At 43.4% G+C, this 18,123-nt stretch overlaps 4 protein-coding genes across 7 annotated transcripts; 3 read left to right on the top strand and 1 right to left on the bottom strand.

Moving 5' to 3' along the window:
* Nucleotides 1-1,835: 1,835 nt before the first annotated feature.
* LOC108022758 (aquaporin) lies at nucleotides 1,836-16,633 on the top strand. 2 transcript variants are annotated; one of them, XM_017091859.3, is made up of 3 exons: nucleotides 1,836-2,192; nucleotides 15,263-15,821; nucleotides 16,173-16,633. In XM_017091859.3, exons 1-3 carry the CDS (start codon nucleotides 2,101-2,103, stop codon nucleotides 16,395-16,397), a joined length of 876 nt encoding a protein of 291 aa, XP_016947348.1. In that variant the 5' UTR covers nucleotides 1,836-2,100; the 3' UTR covers nucleotides 16,398-16,633. The 2 variants fall into 2 exon arrangements, with proteins under 2 accessions (XP_016947348.1, XP_016947350.1); XM_017091861.3 differs by lacking the exon at nucleotides 1,836-2,192 and adding an exon at nucleotides 14,743-14,846.
* LOC108022760 (aquaporin AQPcic) lies at nucleotides 4,599-11,631 on the top strand. Of its 3 annotated transcripts, none has more exons than XM_017091865.3 (3): nucleotides 4,599-4,674; nucleotides 10,412-10,961; nucleotides 11,165-11,631. In XM_017091865.3, exons 2-3 carry the CDS (start codon nucleotides 10,431-10,433, stop codon nucleotides 11,381-11,383), a joined length of 750 nt encoding a protein of 249 aa, XP_016947354.1. In that variant the 5' UTR covers nucleotides 4,599-4,674; nucleotides 10,412-10,430; the 3' UTR covers nucleotides 11,384-11,631. The 3 variants fall into 3 exon arrangements, with proteins under 3 accessions (XP_016947354.1, XP_050744209.1, XP_016947353.1); XM_050888252.1 differs by lacking the exon at nucleotides 4,599-4,674 and adding an exon at nucleotides 4,732-4,752; XM_017091864.3 differs by lacking the exon at nucleotides 4,599-4,674 and adding an exon at nucleotides 9,541-9,685.
* Nucleotides 12,968-13,970, top strand: LOC108022759 (aquaporin AQPcic). The gene is made up of 2 exons (XM_017091862.3): nucleotides 12,968-13,620; nucleotides 13,682-13,970. The coding sequence occupies exons 1-2, from the start codon at nucleotides 13,027-13,029 to the stop codon at nucleotides 13,898-13,900; spliced, it is 813 nt and encodes a 270-aa protein (XP_016947351.1). The 5' UTR covers nucleotides 12,968-13,026; the 3' UTR covers nucleotides 13,901-13,970.
* LOC108022761 (aquaporin-2) lies at nucleotides 16,580-18,094 on the bottom strand. The gene is made up of 3 exons (XM_017091866.3): nucleotides 17,831-18,094; nucleotides 17,359-17,761; nucleotides 16,580-16,873 (listed from the first exon to the last, which is right to left on the bottom strand). The coding sequence occupies exons 1-3, from the start codon at nucleotides 17,956-17,958 to the stop codon at nucleotides 16,679-16,681; spliced, it is 726 nt and encodes a 241-aa protein (XP_016947355.1). The 5' UTR covers nucleotides 17,959-18,094; the 3' UTR covers nucleotides 16,580-16,678.
* Nucleotides 18,095-18,123: the final 29 nt, after the last annotated feature.

Raw genomic sequence — 18,123 nt, 5'->3', positions numbered from 1 at the left:
CTGCTGTGAAACAAACAAATTTAATTTATAAAACTTATCCAACGGTATATTTGCATATCAAACTAATAACGAGAATGTTAACTTCGGCAAGTTAAAGTTTCCTTACCCTTTGCAGGTCGTTCCCATGGAAGGACTGTAAAAAATATTTAGAGAAAAGCTAAGATAATATTCCTTTTTAAATTACTACCGTTTGCGTATACCGAAAACAATTGTTTTGTTATTAAATCGGAGATGATATCATTATACCCTCTGCAAGGGTATAATACAAAAAGTTATAGCAAGTACAACAACCCGGTGGTTGAAAAACTCAAACGAAATCTCCAAAAGCTTTGGCTGGCGACAAAAAGATACATTCCAAGCTGCGATTGTTTTTGGTACCATCGAAAAGAGATGTTTAAAAACTGCCAATAACTAAGCCGTTAATTTTAAAAATATAATTTCTGAATATTTTATGGACATTTGTAAATTATTTAAAATAAATTCCCTTGAGATCTTACCAGAAAGGCCTAAAAGTATACAATTTTACGAAAAGGAACCCTAAAAGTATGCAATGTAAACCACTAAAAAATTGTGGGCGGGAAACCACCCTTTGTAAGTATTCCAATTTCAATACTCCCATGAAAAGACATTTATGAATTCATAAATGTAGGAAGCTCATTTCTGGTAGTCTATTCGCAGTACATACCTCTATCAACTGCCTTTATTACCCGAGCAATACTCCCCCAATAAATTGGTTGACGATAAGCGAGGCGATATCAAAGCGGGCCTCCAATATAGTGGATAAAAACAGAGCCCCCATTGCAGAGCCCTAAAACAACCACAACATATCGCACGCGAATAAAACTAATCAAATAGAAAACCGATCTTTGCGTCAATGCGGAATTAATACTGTGGATACACAGGGTTTTGTTTTATAAATCTATAGGTACAGATAAAAACCAAACTAGCGTACACTGCGCGGAACACGGGCCAGTAATTATTCGGCGAAACAAACTCAGTTAAGTGACCTATTATTAGAAGTACCCAAAAAACCCATAAAGATCGCAACAATTGATCATTCGGAGAGTGACCCTCGAAGCAATAGTTCAGCGCAAACATGTAGAATCAAAACAAAAGTCGAAAAAAACGCGAGAGCTAGTGGAAAATTTTAGAACTCGACTAACCGGATACCACGCAGACACCTTTTTTGATGGATGGCTAAAGTATTCTGACAAGGGCTTTTGCCCCCAGCGATCCCTTGGCAACGTATGGTATCTAAGCCCTTGGCTTACTCAGTCGAACTTTCATGACTAAAAAAAACTGGAAACCGCTTCTTTTTTTGGGGATTTGTGTAGAAAAATTTTAAACCAGAATGACATTGGAAAAAGAAGAAATTCTTTCAGGGAACCTTACTTTTTGAAACTATTCTTTTGAGATAATAATTACATTTTACACTTTTCCCATTTTGCAGTGATCTATTAGCTTCGCTTGTACAAGTATCTAAAGTGTAATCACTCCGTGCTTTTGCTTTATCTTTGTCGCTTGAGTTAGGGAATATTCCACTCGGGAGGTTCGGGCGGAGGAAGTTCGAGCTGTTGATCAGACCCTCGGCACTATCTAGATTGACGCGCATCGCATAGGCATACCTTGTGCCCACCTGGTGATTGGGTATCGTGTCTAATGGCACTTACGGTTTTTGCTGCCTCGCTTTATGGCCTGCCTTTTTTGCGATATTTGATTTTGACTTTGTTTTTTACTTTGGTTTGGATGTTGATGGGCGCTTGGTGGTTTTTGCTAAGCAGCGACAGCGTTTACTCTCAGTCAGTCAATTTCAGTCGGAGCCAGTCGATCGGCGCTCGAAAGCGAAACTCACATGCGTCGCACCGCCTGCAGGTACAGATACAAATACCCGTTCCGCAGATACAGATACACCGTCCGCGAGTCAAGAGTCCGAATTCGCGACACGCAGTGAAGTTGTGCACGGAATCCGATTCAGGAAAATTACCATTGCAAACGGGAAATTAAATTAGCTGCCGCCTCCGTCAAGTGCTGCACAAAAAAAACGCAAAAAAAGGAATTGAATAAAAACCACCCCAACAATAGGAGTAAAAGTGCGGAGAAATGCCAGTGCAACAAGAGCAGTCTGTGGCTATCGGTCAGCAAATAAAGATGGGCAACCAGGAGCCCTCGATGCCCAAACAAAAGCCCAAAAGGTGCGAAATAATTTGCCATTTCTTACAACATTTGATTTCGTATACAAATTTTTGACACACTTTCGGTGCCACGTTGCGTATACGTCACGTGCGCACGAGTGTTTTTGGCCCCGCCGCCGACGAAAAACCAGAAAACACACAAAACCGAAATTTATTTTTGGCCCCGCGAATCAAGAACTGAACTGCGAATACAAGAAACAACAAATGCCGTCGTTTGTTTATTTATTTTGCATTTCGCAGGCCGTCCAACCAGTTTGGGCTAACGAGCTGCGCTAGACAGCATGATGTGTCCATAAATCATGGGAGTCTGGCTTAGACCAGAAACCGCATATATTATATCCCTCATAAAAGTAATAGTAATAGTAACAGTATAATATAGTATCAGCCAAAGTGGATCGAAGAGCGTGTCACATGCGCGGGAGTCTCGCGGTGGCTGATCGATAAGCATCGCTGCCCATCCATCCACCTCTACTCACCTCTTTGATTCGACTCGGTTTCATTGAGTTTATTTATTAATCTAGCGAGTTAAATTGCTTCTACCTCGATCGCTGGCACACATAGTTGCCGCGTATAATTTATTATCGAACTTCAAATGTTCCGCCGAAATGGTCTATGCAAATCATTGGGTGCATATCGCTTAAGGTGCGCGTCATAAGGCTAAGCATTCGGTGTCGAAACGAGTGTCAAGGCCACAAGGAAATCCGTCATGGAAATCCAAATGGCCACAAAGGCCTTCCGATATCGATAAGTGACGTGCCAGCCGCGAGTGATAAGTGCTATCTCAAGTGAGTGCCATGAAAGTCAGCTAGGAATCTTTCGGGTAAGTTCTCCAATCACCGCAGCCTTGAAGGTAAGTGTAAACAGTATAAAACACATGTAAGCAATTATGGGTCTATTAATCCCTATCTTTCTAACCCTCTCTTGATTTGTCTTATCGAAAAAGGGCGCGCCACTTCAAATTGCGGGGTTTTATAGGTGTAATCAAGTTGATAATGCCCTATTTATTTATGGCGGCCTCTTAATTATGAGCATTAATCTCTTTATCAGAAACGAAGCGCCACTCAAGATCCACTTAAGTGTTTTTATACCTATTGTCAGATTGATTAGCACTAGCTTGGTGTGAATTTTGTCATCACTTGTTGACCGTTAAACTTTAGTCGAGGCATCCTAAGTATTATGATAATTGCTTAAAATATTTTGCAAATAAGTATGACTGTCAATTTGTTTGTTTTAATTGTACAGTATCCAAGATTCCCATGGAAATTAAGGGGATGTGTAATTGCTTATGTGAGCCAGTGCGACTATTGTTTCCTTATATATGGCTCTTGTACTAAATATTATTTGGATGACAAATGTTTATTATCAGGAGAGATACTTAATAGGTTTAGGACTATTTTCTATACAATTTTATTTTCATTTGGACTAGACTTTTTGTTAATATACCAGAGCATCAAGTTTAACATTTGTGTGAATCATATTCACGAAATAAAGCTTCTATAAGTATCCACTTATTTAATTACATACCTCTGTCATCAAGTTTTTGCAAATACTTGAATCCATTAATCAATAATTAAAATAAATCTTAATGTTTTAGCTAATTTGGTTTCTATCAGTCATTTATAGATTTAATTTCATAAACCTATATAAATAAATTAAAATAAAATTTGATGACTACAACTTTTTAATAAATAAATAATTATTCTAATTCATGGTTTTTAGTAGATTAATCCATCCTTGGACCAAATTTGAATTAGAAAATGTTTTAGCTCTTTAAACTCGATCTGAAGCACATAAAACTTTTTATAGACCTTAATAACTAAAATAGGTATAATTAACTTCACAATCGAAATAATATTCATAGCGAATTTAGTTTGAATTTGATGACTGAAACTATGTAATGAATGAATAATTGCTCTGCTCCGATGACTAACTTGTTTTGAACCACAGTTTCTGTGGTTACAAATTGTTTATAATATGATTTATGCATTTTCTGTTGTGAAGCGTTCTTTAATAATGTTTAAACAATTTTGAAATTATTTTCGTTGCCTATACTATCTGTACGAAGCACAGATTCCGAACAGCTTAGCCACCCACACCTGGCACTGCTTTGCACTGCTTGCCCGAAGAGCGTTGTACCTGCTGCCTAGTATAAAGCTTATTTGTGCGTGAATTAAGTTGCTCGCTATCGCTATCAAAAGCCCGCATCACTGGCGCAAGAACGAGGCGTCGACGGAGCAGCTGGCGTATTTTTCGCTGGAGCGATAAGAGCTGAACTTTCGCTGCCGACTGCGGCGCACTGCTTGGCACTGCTTGCCCGGCTTCTTGTTGGCAGCGACTGCGCTGCCTTGACAGCAGCAACAATAATACGCCGTGGTGACCAACGGCGTCGCCGGCTGCGCAGCCCCGCCGCAGTCGATCGCGCGTATTTAGCTGGAGGCCTTTTCCACACTCAATAGCAAACAAACGATCGACCGGAACGCAGGTTAGTTTGGCTCTCCGTGATCTCCGGGTGTGCGTTAATTAGTTAGCAAACTTGTCTTGAAACTCCATCGAATCGCAAGTGAGCAGAGGCAGATTTCGATATAAAAAGGCTTGCAGTGCGTTGACTGGGGGCAAATGCCTTTTGCATAACGCGTTTCCAAATTGGCGGGCCCGCATTTTTGAATATTTCGAACGCTTCCTGGGTGGAAAAAAGCGAGTGATACATTTAAGGTGACTTGTTGACGGAATATTTCCATATCTCCAGAGTGTGAGTGTTTTCGGCTGCGAGTTCTGCCCCGGCACGCGTGTAAAAGTTAATTTTATTCAAATATTTAACTTCGTCTGGGCCAACTTTCCATTTCGGCCTGCGGGGAACTTATCGCCCGGTCGGCTGTATGGCCATAAAACGTAATGTCCCCACTCGCACAGCGCCACTGGGTGCCTGGAATAGTGATCGCTGATCAAACAAGCGAAGAACAATCGAAAACACCCAGGCCCTCGGCCTGCACATTATTAATATTGTTGTCTACCGACTACCGCATTATTGACTTATAATTATGTGCATTATTTAGCATTTGCACCTGATGGGGGCGAGCCTGCAGTAATTGCCAGTGATCCCACGATTGCGCAACTGTCCGGCTGTCCGACTGTCCGACTGTCCCACCGGGTAATTAGATAAGGCCGAATTGTAATTCAGCTAGAGAACATACTCTTCTCCTCCCGTTTGACATTCATTTAACACCTGCCTTGGGTTCAGCGGGCGACTCTACCGGAGAATGTTTATTTTTAAAGAACTGTGCCATGCTTTCGGCTTTTGGAAAACGTTTCCACTCTATGTGCGCATACATTGGCTGTTCTACTTTAGCTTTTAGCTAAGTATATATAGCAGAAGTATATGTGTTTGCTCGGGCTTGTTGTTCTTGTATACTAATTAGACGTCGGCTGGTGTGGCGGCCTTATCAAAATTATCATTGAAAATAAGTATGGCAACACGATTGGCGGGGTCACTCGATTCTATAAAGTAAGAAACGGCCTGATAAGTAAACAAGCGGCCTTTCTGGGCCTTGGATCAGGCGATTTTGCATAGTGCCCACGCTAAATTGATCATTTTATGATACTTAAAGTGCACGTTCAGCATGTGGTATGTGGGCACTCGAAAATATTTTTATAAATACTTCGTACCAACGAGCATTTGGTGTGTGATTGTGTGTAGAGCGGTTCTCGGCTGAAGTTTTATCTGCGCACTTCGTCAACTTGGAATCACACTCCCACCAAAGAAGCCAACAACACCATTGAACATTTTTCGGCTGCCTTGAAGGTCGAGGCATCTGATAGTGTTGTTAGCTTAGTATCAACCGCAGACCACTCTTGGGTTCTGGAAATAAAATATAAACAAAAGCCTAAGTGTTTGGGGAATGCTTCAGCTCTGACTTAGGGTTCGGAATTTAAGGAATGATAATCAATCTTTTTTAAGCTCCATCACTCACTTACATCTAAATGTCTATAGGGGAATGTATTTTTTAACATTAAATAATGTTTAATTCGAACACCCCGTCGATAGAGTGCCCTAATGAACGACTACCGAAATTCCGGCTTTATATAAGTTGGCACATGCCTTCGATTACGAACTTTTGGTCGGATCTCACGGGTTCCCCGATAATTCGTGCTAATCAAATTTGATAAATCAATCAAGTGGCAAATCGCGTGCCCGTCGATAAGTTAGTGGCTCTATTAGGCGGATTGGATCTGGCCCAATTGTATCGTCATCATATGATCAAGAAACCGGCTAGACAGGGAACAATCCCCAGGCTCAAATTGGGCCGGTCAAGTGTCCAGCATGGTGCTTCCTACATGCTAATTTCCCACAATCCAATCCAGTTTCATGCTGCGAATGCATAACCCTGTGATTTTTCACAGTTGGTTGATGTCACTCAATCCCACGACATCATATTTGTGCTTGGCAAACCGTAGCCACTCGGAAATGTGATTAGGTTAGTTGTCTTAGCACTTGATAAGGTGCTCTGCCGGCGGGACCTTAGGGTTATCATTTGGGCTCCGGCCGTCATTGAGCAGAGTTTGGTGCCAATTCAAGACTCGGCCGTTGCATAATGCTAGGCCCAAGCTCAATTGCGGCTAAGTTTGAGTGTGCAGGGAGGTGTCATTCACTCCCTATAGGTATATATAGAGGCGGGTATTAATAGCAGGGGCTGCCGTGGGTCGAACTTCTTGATTAGAAAGCCGCACTGAGCCATAAATTTACGACTGACAAGCCTTCTTTGTGGCTCCGAAGAAATTCTTAGCCTAGGTCAATGTCGCTGTTTATCAGTGCTCTTAATAGGAGTTATTTGCCAGCGGGTAATTAACAAATTGTCTGCTCTGGTCTAATAATTACAAAGCTTTCCACAAATAATGTGAGCAATCAAGTCTCAAGTGGTCCAACCTCGTGGACACCTGATAAGCAGAGCTCCCAAATCAGAAACCTTCAGCTGTCTGAACACCTGACTTTTCGGGCTGTGAACTTGGGCCCTGGGCTCCTCCTCTCCTTTCTTAGCCCGCTCTTAATTGCCCCTCGTATTTACAACCATAAATAACTGGGCCAGAAGCTCGTGCACATTGTACTACGAGGTAGCGATGCCATCAACCTGTTGCGCAACCTGAACGTCAGCCGTTTCCATTGCCCCGATAAGCCGGAAAGATAAGGGTAAGACGCGGTCTAGGAAGAGGCTGCTGTGAATCAAGAAGCCAGATCAGGGGGAACTATAACGAGCTTCAATTACCGGCCAGCTGGCAATCGGCGTGCCATTAAAAACTAATATACTCTGTAGTTTCTCCCCAATAAGTCGTCGGCGATCATTATCGCCCTGCGGAATACCCATAAATGCGGGGCGATGTCAAGAGTCTGACGGGTAAATCCGATTTGAGTTGGCCCAATTATGGCCAAATTAAGCCTGTGATATTGCGCCGGCAGCCAAACAGACAGACAGCCAGTCCCGAGTACACCATCACTCAGCGCGTTATCAGTTCTCCAACAGTGGTTTACGGGTTTATGGCCACGGGTTTTAGGGCCCGGAGCTAAAAATCACTTCTTAAGCAGCCCCAACTATCAGAAATACCGGGCGGGGCTTATCAGCCGCGATTGATTAACGGTTCTTCAGGTTAACAAGTTTTTTACGACGAGCTTCTGGCTAAAGGTTTACAGCCCCAGAGTTAGCCATAATTAACATTTAATAACTGGTTGGTGATAAGGAAGCTCTGCCAGAAGCTCTGTGGAAAGCTAGCTGATCAAAGCTCTGCCTATTCTACAGGTAGAAATCCTCCCGGCAAAGCTTGTGGAAAAAGTTTCGAGGAGTTCTTATCGCACACCTCTGCTAATCGCCGGGGGGAACTTCCTATCTAACAGCTGCCATTAACACTCGTGGCCCAAAATATGGCCACAGAACCTCCCAGTCACGTTCCGCCACTTAGACAAGCAATGAAAATGGATTATATTCACGGAGATCCATCATCCCGATCAATTAGGGCCCCGGGCCAGGGGGAAATCGTGGCCCATGCCGAGATCCCATGGATGATACGTGATCCTTGGGGGCATGGTTGATGAATATAATAAAAGCGCAGGTGGTAATTAAATTATTAGCCGCGCTGTGTATGATTTATTTTTAACCTTTCGCTCCATCGCGTGTTTGTTGTTTTGACTTTGGTCTCATTGCTTTTGGCCAAAACGTGTCGCTCTCTTTGGGACCAACTGTCAGTGAGCCGGCCAAACATTTGCTGTTGGCCCTGGGCCAAAACGTATTTACTTGCTATTTTCTCCACGAATAAATGGTGTTAGAAAAGGGAAAGCGTTTAGAAAAACATATTAAACGAGGTCAGTGAGGGTCAAAGTGTCTGTTTGGGTAGCAGAGATCACCTGGCCTAGCGTGCCTGTGCAACGCTAGGGCTTTTAAAATATTTATTTTTAATTTTTGTGTTGCTACAATTGTGATTGAGACACTTAATAACGCAAATTGCGTGCAATTTGATCGACAGGCCTGCCGAGATTTGCCGTGATTTGTTTGCCACATTGCGTACTCCGATTCACGCAATGCCTCGCCAATTGCAGCAATTGCAATTGATATTGATAGGAATGGGATCGAGATCGGCCGTGGTAATTGATAGGGCCACTCTGTTATCAATCCGCAGGGGCCCCTATTCAATTGTCCCAGAGCGTCACGCATTTGCACCGCACAACCCCACCTACACCGAGAATAATTATACTGTTTTTCAAGATCAATTCCAGCTTAATTTCAAGTTTAAAGGTGATATTTTGCAAAAGGCAGGCCATTTATAATCAGTTGTGGGTTGCCGATCAAGCTAGGAATGGGTAATGGTCGGAATATGATGTTTATAAATGATACATTTCATAAGCAGATATGTATATTTTAATCTATAAGATAATATATATATTTTCCCTTAAACCGGTTAGATTGATTTCTTTTACAGCAAAGTGTTAAAATCCGGTTGCGTTTCATGAAGTAATATCTATACTATATCTCACATTTTATAAGATCCGACACCCGGAGGTGGAACAGGTACCGCTGAGAGGGATCACCGCTCCAGAGATCATGGCATATAGCGACAAAGCTGAGCGCCGCGAGAGGCGAGCGGCGAAAGATGCTCATAAATTCTGGACACTTGACTTTTTTATGCTCTACAGTAGGATCTGCTAATTTCTATATCTTTGTGTGCGCCTGCGGTCTGCTTCTCGGGGTGAATCTATGGTGGTGTGGGGCTCTCTCGCGGCACGGGAGCTAAAAATGGGCTTTTGATTTACGCAATGTTATATAGACACAGATATAAATATTTGCCTGTGGCTACTCCAACACCTCAGATTGACATTGACAGTCCCGCATTTCACTCGCTCCCAAACAGTCGGCCAGTGCGGAAAGTTGGCCAAAGATAAATTATTTAGTGAGATACTTTGTCGAGATCTGAGACAAAAAAGTGACCAGTGTCAAGATGAGCCGCGAGATTCGGTAATTATTTGGGCAAGCAAAAAGAGATAAATTCCTTGAAAAACACTCCCGAAAGTATGTGAATCGAGTACAAGTCACATGGATTTTATAATCACAATAAACGGATTAAAACGTTCGGTTTCAGGAACCAATTGCTCGAGTGGCTCTCAGCTGATATCAGTGACAAAGATTGGTTATTGTGTTATTAGCCCTGCTTTGATTTCGGTTTCTTATTACTTTTTGGGGCATTTATCTACGAACTCAATTGACAGCTGAACAGGCAATCGCAAGAGCTACTGTGGCACTTGACAGAACACGAAGTGCTCCTTGTTAATCAATCCGTCGGTTGTTTTAGTCTCGTTGTGACATTTCCCCTACAAGCATCGTGTTCTGGATCGGAAAAAGTTTGGAAAATCGATGCCATGTCAACGAACCGCGAACAGCAGGGGGTGGATCAGCAAGGGGTGGAAAATCCATTGGAAATCACCCAGCAAGCAGAACAGTTGCAAAGGTCTTTTAAAGAAAGTATAAAGTTTCACATTACTAAATTTGTAGCGTGTGGCGCTCAGATTAAATTCCTATTGAAAAGCTTAGGGAATCGATAGATGGTACGAGCACAAGATACGATATGATTGATGAGGTTTTTGGGCTGGTTTGTTAAAGAAGAGACAAGGACAGAGAGATAGGACAGAGAGGGTTGCTAGCTTTTCAGTGAGGCATTTCTCAACCGCTTCTCCGCACTTTCAGTTGCTGCAAGGTATTCAAAATGAAGGGATCGACGCTGGACAAAATCTCCGCCTTCCTGGGCGAGCTCATCGGCACCGGCATCCTGGTCTTCCTGGGCTGCATGGGCTGCGTGAAGACGGACATTTTCCCCAACAACCATCTGCAGATTGTCCTCAACTTTGGCTTCGCCGTCCTCGTCGCCATTCAGTGCTTCGGCTGTGTGTCCGGAGCTCATTTGAATCCCGCCGTGACGGTGGCCGCCTACATCTACGACATGATCTCCCTATCCATGGCCTTGGCCTATTTTGTCGCCCAGATGCTGGGCGCCTTCATAGGGTACGGCCTGCTGATGGTCCTACTCCCCGAAGATACCCTCAAAGCGGGAGCCGGCCTCTGCGTGACCCTGCCCCACACTTCCGTGACCTCTGTTCAGGCCTTTGGCATTGAGTTCGTCATCACCTCCATCCTGATCATCGTCTGTTGCGGCGTCTGGGATCCGCGCAACTCCAAGTTCCACGACTCGGTGGGCATCCGCTTCGGTCTGGCCATCGCCTGTCTTGCCTGTGCTGCTGTAAGTTGAAACATAGCTATCAAACCCCAATCCCAACCAGAAATTGTCTTCTAAAGATGATGCATTGCTTGGTTTGTAACTCTTTATTTTAAAGTATTATAATTACATCATTGTATAATATAGTCTTAGCTTGAGTACCCTTAAAATACCTTATAGTACCAACTTGTCTGAGTATAATAACTAAACTCTCCCTTTTTTTGTAGGGTCCCTTCACCGGTGCCAGCATGAACCCTGCCAGGTCCTTCGCCCCCGCCCTGTGGCAGATCAACTTCTCAAAGAACTGGATCTACTGGCTGGCTCCATTAAGCGCCTCCGCCGTCACCGCCTGGGCCTACAAGGTCGTCTTCCGCCGGGAGGTGGTGGAGGCGGAGATCACCTCCAACGAGAAGCTGCGCCAGCTGGAGGAGGTCAACCTATCGTAGGAGCCGAAGTGCCAAAGACACTGCTGTAGGAAAAGCCTTAACTAATTTACTTGTAATCTAAGACGCCGAATTTTATAATAACGCATTCATTGTACGCTAATTTAAATGGTGTTCTCACAAAGTGCTCGAACGTTTCGAAAGCTATCAAATGTACATTCACACTCTTCGAAACAAGCACTCACTTGGTGTACACACCAGTTGCCTTCAGTAATAAAGGACATCGAGATTTGTAATCTATTCTAAACCAACACCTACGTTTTTTATTGTTTTAAGGGGCTTGGGAACTACTTGATCTGCCCTATATCTGGGGTTATGAGTTATTATAAAAGTAAATATCCTGAGCTTGTCACTGATGAAGCTTCAATTTTACTTTTGATGATCATTCGGAAGGCCCAGAGAAAACATCACAAAACACGTTTAATCTTCTGCTATTTAATGTAATACATATTGTGTATTCAGCTCAGAACCCATCAAACTTATAAATAATTATAAAAAAATCATATCTCGTTAGAGTGCTGACCCCTTCAGAAGAGAAAGAAATCAAGTTTAAATTATGATGAGGGCTTAATTAAAATTCTATTTATCACTCTAGGCAGTACATATGTATGCACTTTGCAGAGTCTATAGAAAGTCTGAAAAAAATTGCTTTTGAACTTCTGCTATGTATCATAATATTGTATTGTGTTTTTAAGCTTCGCCAAAATAGACGGAGTATTGCGACAGTACCGATCATATTTATAAATAATTATAAAACTAGAATGCGTAGTTGGCGTAGCCACCCTTTTGGGTAGTGGTTATTAAAGCCCATTAGGTATGGGCTCACCTGAGAAGGAAATCCCTACATATCTGATTCCCATCCGCTTATGTTGATTGACCCTAAGTCACATGGGTTCCCTGTTTAAAGCTTTTTTCTTGGAAATAGCATACAAAAATGCTTGTGAAAGTAACAAGTCATTGGGAAATTTGGTCATAAGATTTTTAAATTTTTTAAGTTGCCACAAATCGACCAATCAAACCACACTTAAGGTGGGCCTATCAGCAGACGTTGAATTAGAGCCACCCTCTAATTCCCCTGACACGAGAGGCTATAGGAAAAATGCCAAATTAATTCAGCTATTGCAAGTTATGTAGTTTGTATTAGACTACGAACTATGGACTATGTTTGACACAAATGGTTCGAGGTTTGAATTTCACTTTGCCATTCTGTGATAGGCAAATGCCTTTTCCCGCTGAAAATTCCTGAAAATTATTATGGCTTAGGCAGGGGTCTATCTACTTCAGGCCCGGTTTATTGGCCTTGTTTTGGATTCGGCCAGTGGCTGGCACAAGAAGTATTGTCCAAGGCTTGGCGCCCCGTTCGCCCACCGATAAAGATCTTAATGAGATAAGATTGAGCACAAATCGGGCGAAATGGCAGTGCCGCTTATCAGGCCGATAATTACGGCTGAGCAAAGCCCCCGAAATGCGCCTTGATGAATTGATATATCCTAAATGGGTGGGCGGGGGCTGCTCCGAAATCTGCGCTCGATAATTAGCATTAAGGTTTTATAATTGATATTGATTGATTGCCGTGGCTGTGGCTGCTCGTTGGGCCGGGTCACTTGGCCAGCCGCCCATTGTTTCGGCAGTAGTGTTCAGTCAGCATGTCGCAACAGAAGCAAAAATCGCAGGAGTCCAATCCGACCGCCAGGTGGCGCCTGGAAGGACCCCAAAGATGTGCCTTGGCCTCCTTCTTCGGGGAGTTCGTGGCCACGGCCGTCTTCGTTTTCGTGGCCTGCATGGGCTGTGTGGAGACGCCAGTGTTCCAGAACTCCCACTTCCGAAGTGGTCTCACCTTCGGGTTGGCCATCCTCATAGCCATTCAGTGTTTTGGCTCAGTTTCGGGGGCCCATCTGAATCCTGCCATCACCCTGGCGGCCTGGCTTTACGGAGCGATTGGTTGGATCAAGGCCGTAGCCTATTTCCTGGCCCAGGCTGCCGGAGCCTTGATCGGATACGGTCTCCTGGTGGCTGTTCTGCCCGAGAGTTCCATCAAGGGAGTGGACAACCCGGCGGGAGTTTGCGTAACAGTTCTAGCCCCGGAAATCAGTGTACTTCAGGGAGTCTTCATCGAGTTCCTCATCACCTGCTGCCTGGTAATGGTGGCCTGTTCCGTGTGGGATCCCCGCAACGTCAGGCTCCAGGACTCGGTGCCCGTGAGGTTTGGCCTCACCGTCTCCTGTCTCATCCTGACAGCAGTTAGTATTTGTATTTGATTCTATGATGGAATTGAAATCGAACTGTGATCTCTCCTTTCAGGGTCTCTTTACGGGAGCCAGCATGAATCCCACGAGATCCTTGGGTCCCGCTGTGTGGAACAACTCCTGGGCGCATCATTGGATCTACTGGGTGGGTCCTTTGGTGGCAGGGGCTGTCACCTCGCTGATCTATAAAATGGCTTTCAAGGGCGATGAGGAGATCGATTTGAGGAGTTCCGATGCCAAGATACGCATGATCGGGGAGGTTATAGTGCAATAAATTAGTGTATATCATCTAGCTGTACTTATCGAATTTTAACGAAATAAATATGTTTAAATATCCTAATAAAATATGCGTATTATAAAACAATTAATAAAATTTAATTCAAAAATATACTGATATAATATAATATTTACAAAAATCATTACAAACCTAAACACTTGGTCGGTACTTATTCTAAATACAATTTATTATAATTTCTTTTATCAATTTTCTTCCTTAAAATCACGAATTTTTGAGAAAATCACCAATACAAAACCTTTTCATAGCATACATTTGGGGTAAGCGAATAGTCGATTTTTTGGGGGCTCGTATTTGTTTGTAAATCAAGCACACACAAGCAAACATATCAGAACGAAAATCCCTAAGATTGCGAAAATATTTATTGATCGCTGCTGATAAGTAACCCCTTAAAGTTCCATAAAGCTAGAGATAATTTATTGCGCACGAATGATTTTCCAAGGGCTCCGTAGATAATACTGCCTGGCAAAAACAATTTATTTCTAAGTAAGCCACTTACATTAAATCCATTACAACGACATTTGGCTTTATGCACATTGGTGTCATTGTTTACGGCAGGTTCCTTATCAGTCCCCCAAATATGCTTATTAAATGTCTAGTCACAATTGCGAATTGTCTCCAACTTGGACTGGACAACGTCATTCAAGTGGTCACACGCACTCGAGTTAGGGGAGCACACGAACCCGAATGTTCGGCAAGTCTTAGGTAAATACAAGTATATAGGACTGCTGGCTGATAAACGGCCTGAGGCGATTAGACGCCTGATGATTGCGGCACGAGATTGCCGGCGATTAAGAGCCCGGCGATATAGTATGCGATTCGCGGCCATTGAGTACTTGGGGTGCACTCCAGTCCGCGCTGAACCACGTCCCCGTTTGGGTTAATCGCTCGTGTCCACGAACAGAACTATGGCTAAGAGCACAAGGTGATTCCCCAAAGATCAAACGATTTTTAACCGGAAAATGCGAACTGAAAAAGGAGTTCAAGTTCTTATTAAAAGATAACAATAAATTATTTAAAAAAAAATTAGAAAAAAAGTAGTGTGTTTTTTGACAACTGATAAGTGAAATACTTATAATGGAAAACGAAAACAAAGTGGAATACAATTTTTGTAAAACCAAAAATCTAAAAATATGTAAAGTGGAAAAATATTAAAAAAATCAAATATATAATGGTTAAGAGCTATACATATTCAAATTACCATGGAAATACCAAATACATTTTTATAGTTTAAAAGATACTTGTTGAAAGATATATATCTTTTCAATTACTCTTGCTACCTTTTAAAGTACCTGAAAGTGCGAATCTTTTATTAACTGAATAATTTCCTCTATCCTACAGCCGTTCAACCTGCTGGCTGCTGCAGCGTCGCCAGCTGGACAATATCTCAATAGTTCTTGCCGAGATGATAGCCACCGCCATGCTGATGTTCCTCGGCTGCATGGGCTGCGTCCAGAACTCCGTCTTCACCAACTCGAACTTCCAGAGCGCCGTAAACTTTGGCTTCGTAGTGCTGATCTGCATCCAGTGTTTCGGCTGCGTGTGTGGAGCCCACTTGAATCCCGCCGTCACCCTGGCCACCTATGTCTACAACATGATCTCGCTGCCCATGGCCCTGGCCTACTTTGTGGCCCAGATGGTGGGTGCCTTCATAGGATATGGCCTGCTGAAGGCTGTGCTGCCGGAGAACGCCATCTACACCTCGGACACGCCCAGCGGAGTGTGTCTCACATTGGTCAACAGCACCTTGACCTGCTGGCAGGGCCTGGCCGTTGAGTTCCTGATCACCTGCGCCCTCATCGCCATTTGCTGCGGCGTCTGGGATCCCCGCAATGCCACAAAACAGGACTCCGTGCCGGTGCGCTTCGGCCTGGCCATCGCCTGCCTCTCACTCACAGCGGTAAGTTGGATTTATTTTAGAATAATTTTATTAAGGTATCATCTGTGAGAGTTATATTTTATATACCAATAGCCATTGTGAAATGTAGGCCATTTTCTCAACAAACGTAATCAAAAACTTATCACTCTATTTAGAATAAATCAGACAAAGCCACCCCACTTACCCATTCTTGATGATAACTTGGGCCCATAATCAGTTTTAATATATTCTTAAGATAAGTTAAAAACCAATCAATAAGTAGCTTATAGCTGCCAAAAGAGCGATTGAAGGGCTTGTCTGGGAATGTTAACCATCTTTGTTCACTGTCTCAAGATAACTCTAATTTCCGTTCGCACTTTAATCCACTTCCAGGGTCAACTGACCGGAGCCAGCATGAACCCAGCGCGATCCTTCGCCCCGGCGATTTGGAATGGGGTGTGGGAAAACCACTGGATCTACTGGGTGGGACCCATGGCCGGGGCCCTGGTCACCTCGTTGATCTACAAGCACGCCTTCCGGCGGGAGGTGGAGGACTTGGAGGAGCTCGATGAGACCACCATGTCAACCAAGCGAACCTCGGAGGCGGAACTCGCCTAGAAATGATCTATGTACTACCTATTAGACAAGTTATGCCTTAAGTTCGTGTGAGTTAAAGCGGTTTAGTTTTAAATAAATACCTTAAAATAAATCTTACGGCTGCCGACTATATAAATAATCTAATGTAAATGCTGTGCTTATCTGAGCGAGATTACCCTTACGCCACCGCAGAACACTTATCGTTAATATTTAATTGCTCGTACACTTGATCAAATAAACCCCACAGTAGCCAGAAATGTCGAGCTTACGTTTATTGCCGTATACACACGGGGCTAAGAGCCCTAGTTCTGGCCGGTGCAAAGGGGTATTTCCAGGGGCCTATAGCGGGGCGTATACGCGTTGTTCCAGACAGAGGGGACCATGATGGCGGCCAGGATCTGGCCAGTAAGCTGCATTGAAACGGAGTCTGGATTGCCGTGAAAGACGGCCGGCACTAAAGTCTTGACTGGGTTCATTGAGGCGCCAGTCAACTGGCCCTGAAATGTAAAGGTATTATGACGGTTATCCCTTGCTTTAAAAACATTTCCCTAGATATTCTATAATTTATCAAACTGCTCGACTCTTTTTAAAATACATTCTTAAATTCAAGTTGACCATTAATAAAGGTACTCGAACATTATCACCAAAAATTGTATTATCTCGGGAAACCCTTTATACACATTTTCATTCTCTTTAATTTATTGTCTCTTCTAATGCTGATATTGACAGCGTTATGAGATATGGTCTGCGATTTTAATGTGCGATTGTGGAATAGAAATGCTGAAAGATTATTAATCTCCAAACCACCCATTGAGTGTGGCACACTTCACACAAAGATTATGGCTTCCGGTTTGCAAGCAATACACTGGGAAATATTCGATTTTAAGGCAAATACATTTTTGGTTTAATGTTAAATTTCCAAAATTATTTTCAAAATGTATTTTAACCTATTTAACAATATGGAGATACCTCCATAACTTACCCCAGCGAAACTGCAGGCGATCACCAGGAGACCCATCCGAATGGTGACCGAGTCCAGGAATCGTCCGTTTCGCACATCCCACAGGGCGCACCATCCGAGCACGAAGACCGCGGTCAGCAGGCACTCGATCATGACAATCTGGGTGGTGGTCAGACTGGCCATCGGCTCCACCAGACAAACGGCCGGCTTGCTGGCATCCAGCACTTCCTTGGGCAACAGTTGGAGCAGCAGGAAGTAGCCAGCAAATCCGCCAGCCAGCTGACAGACCACATACATCATCATCATATCGGAGGCTATGTAGCCCATGAAGTAGCACGAGATCGAGATGCAGGGGTTTGCATGGGCTCCGGAGACGAAGCCGAACACGTGCATCACAACCATCACAGCCAGTCCGTAGTGAACGCTAAGGGAAATGTATTTACATTTGAGAGTCCAGATTGATCCTGAATTGTGAGCCACAAAAAGACATTACCTGGCCACCAAAGTCCGGTTCTCGTCACCCTGGTTCATCGACTCACCCATGCAACCAAAGAGCATCAGCAAGGCGGTGGCACTAAACTCACTGATGCCGCGTATAAAGGTAAAGAAGTCCCAAGTCATCTTGAATTACCACTTGCAGTTGTGTATCACAGTCGATTTAAAAAAGAAAGAAATAAAACTAACAAAAAGGTCCTGTGTGATAACGAGTTTTTGATACTGCTGACATTGAGTATTTAGGTAAATCTATAATACTTAAACTGGTAACAACAGGAGCAAGGTTTACTT

This window comes from Drosophila biarmipes, chromosome 2R (assembly GCF_025231255.1).
Source record: "Drosophila biarmipes strain raj3 chromosome 2R, RU_DBia_V1.1, whole genome shotgun sequence".
NCBI classification, from domain to species: Eukaryota; Metazoa; Arthropoda; class Insecta; order Diptera; family Drosophilidae; genus Drosophila; species Drosophila biarmipes.
The sequence above is the reverse complement of the archived record's forward strand: the minus strand, read 5'-3'. Positions and strand labels throughout refer to the sequence as shown.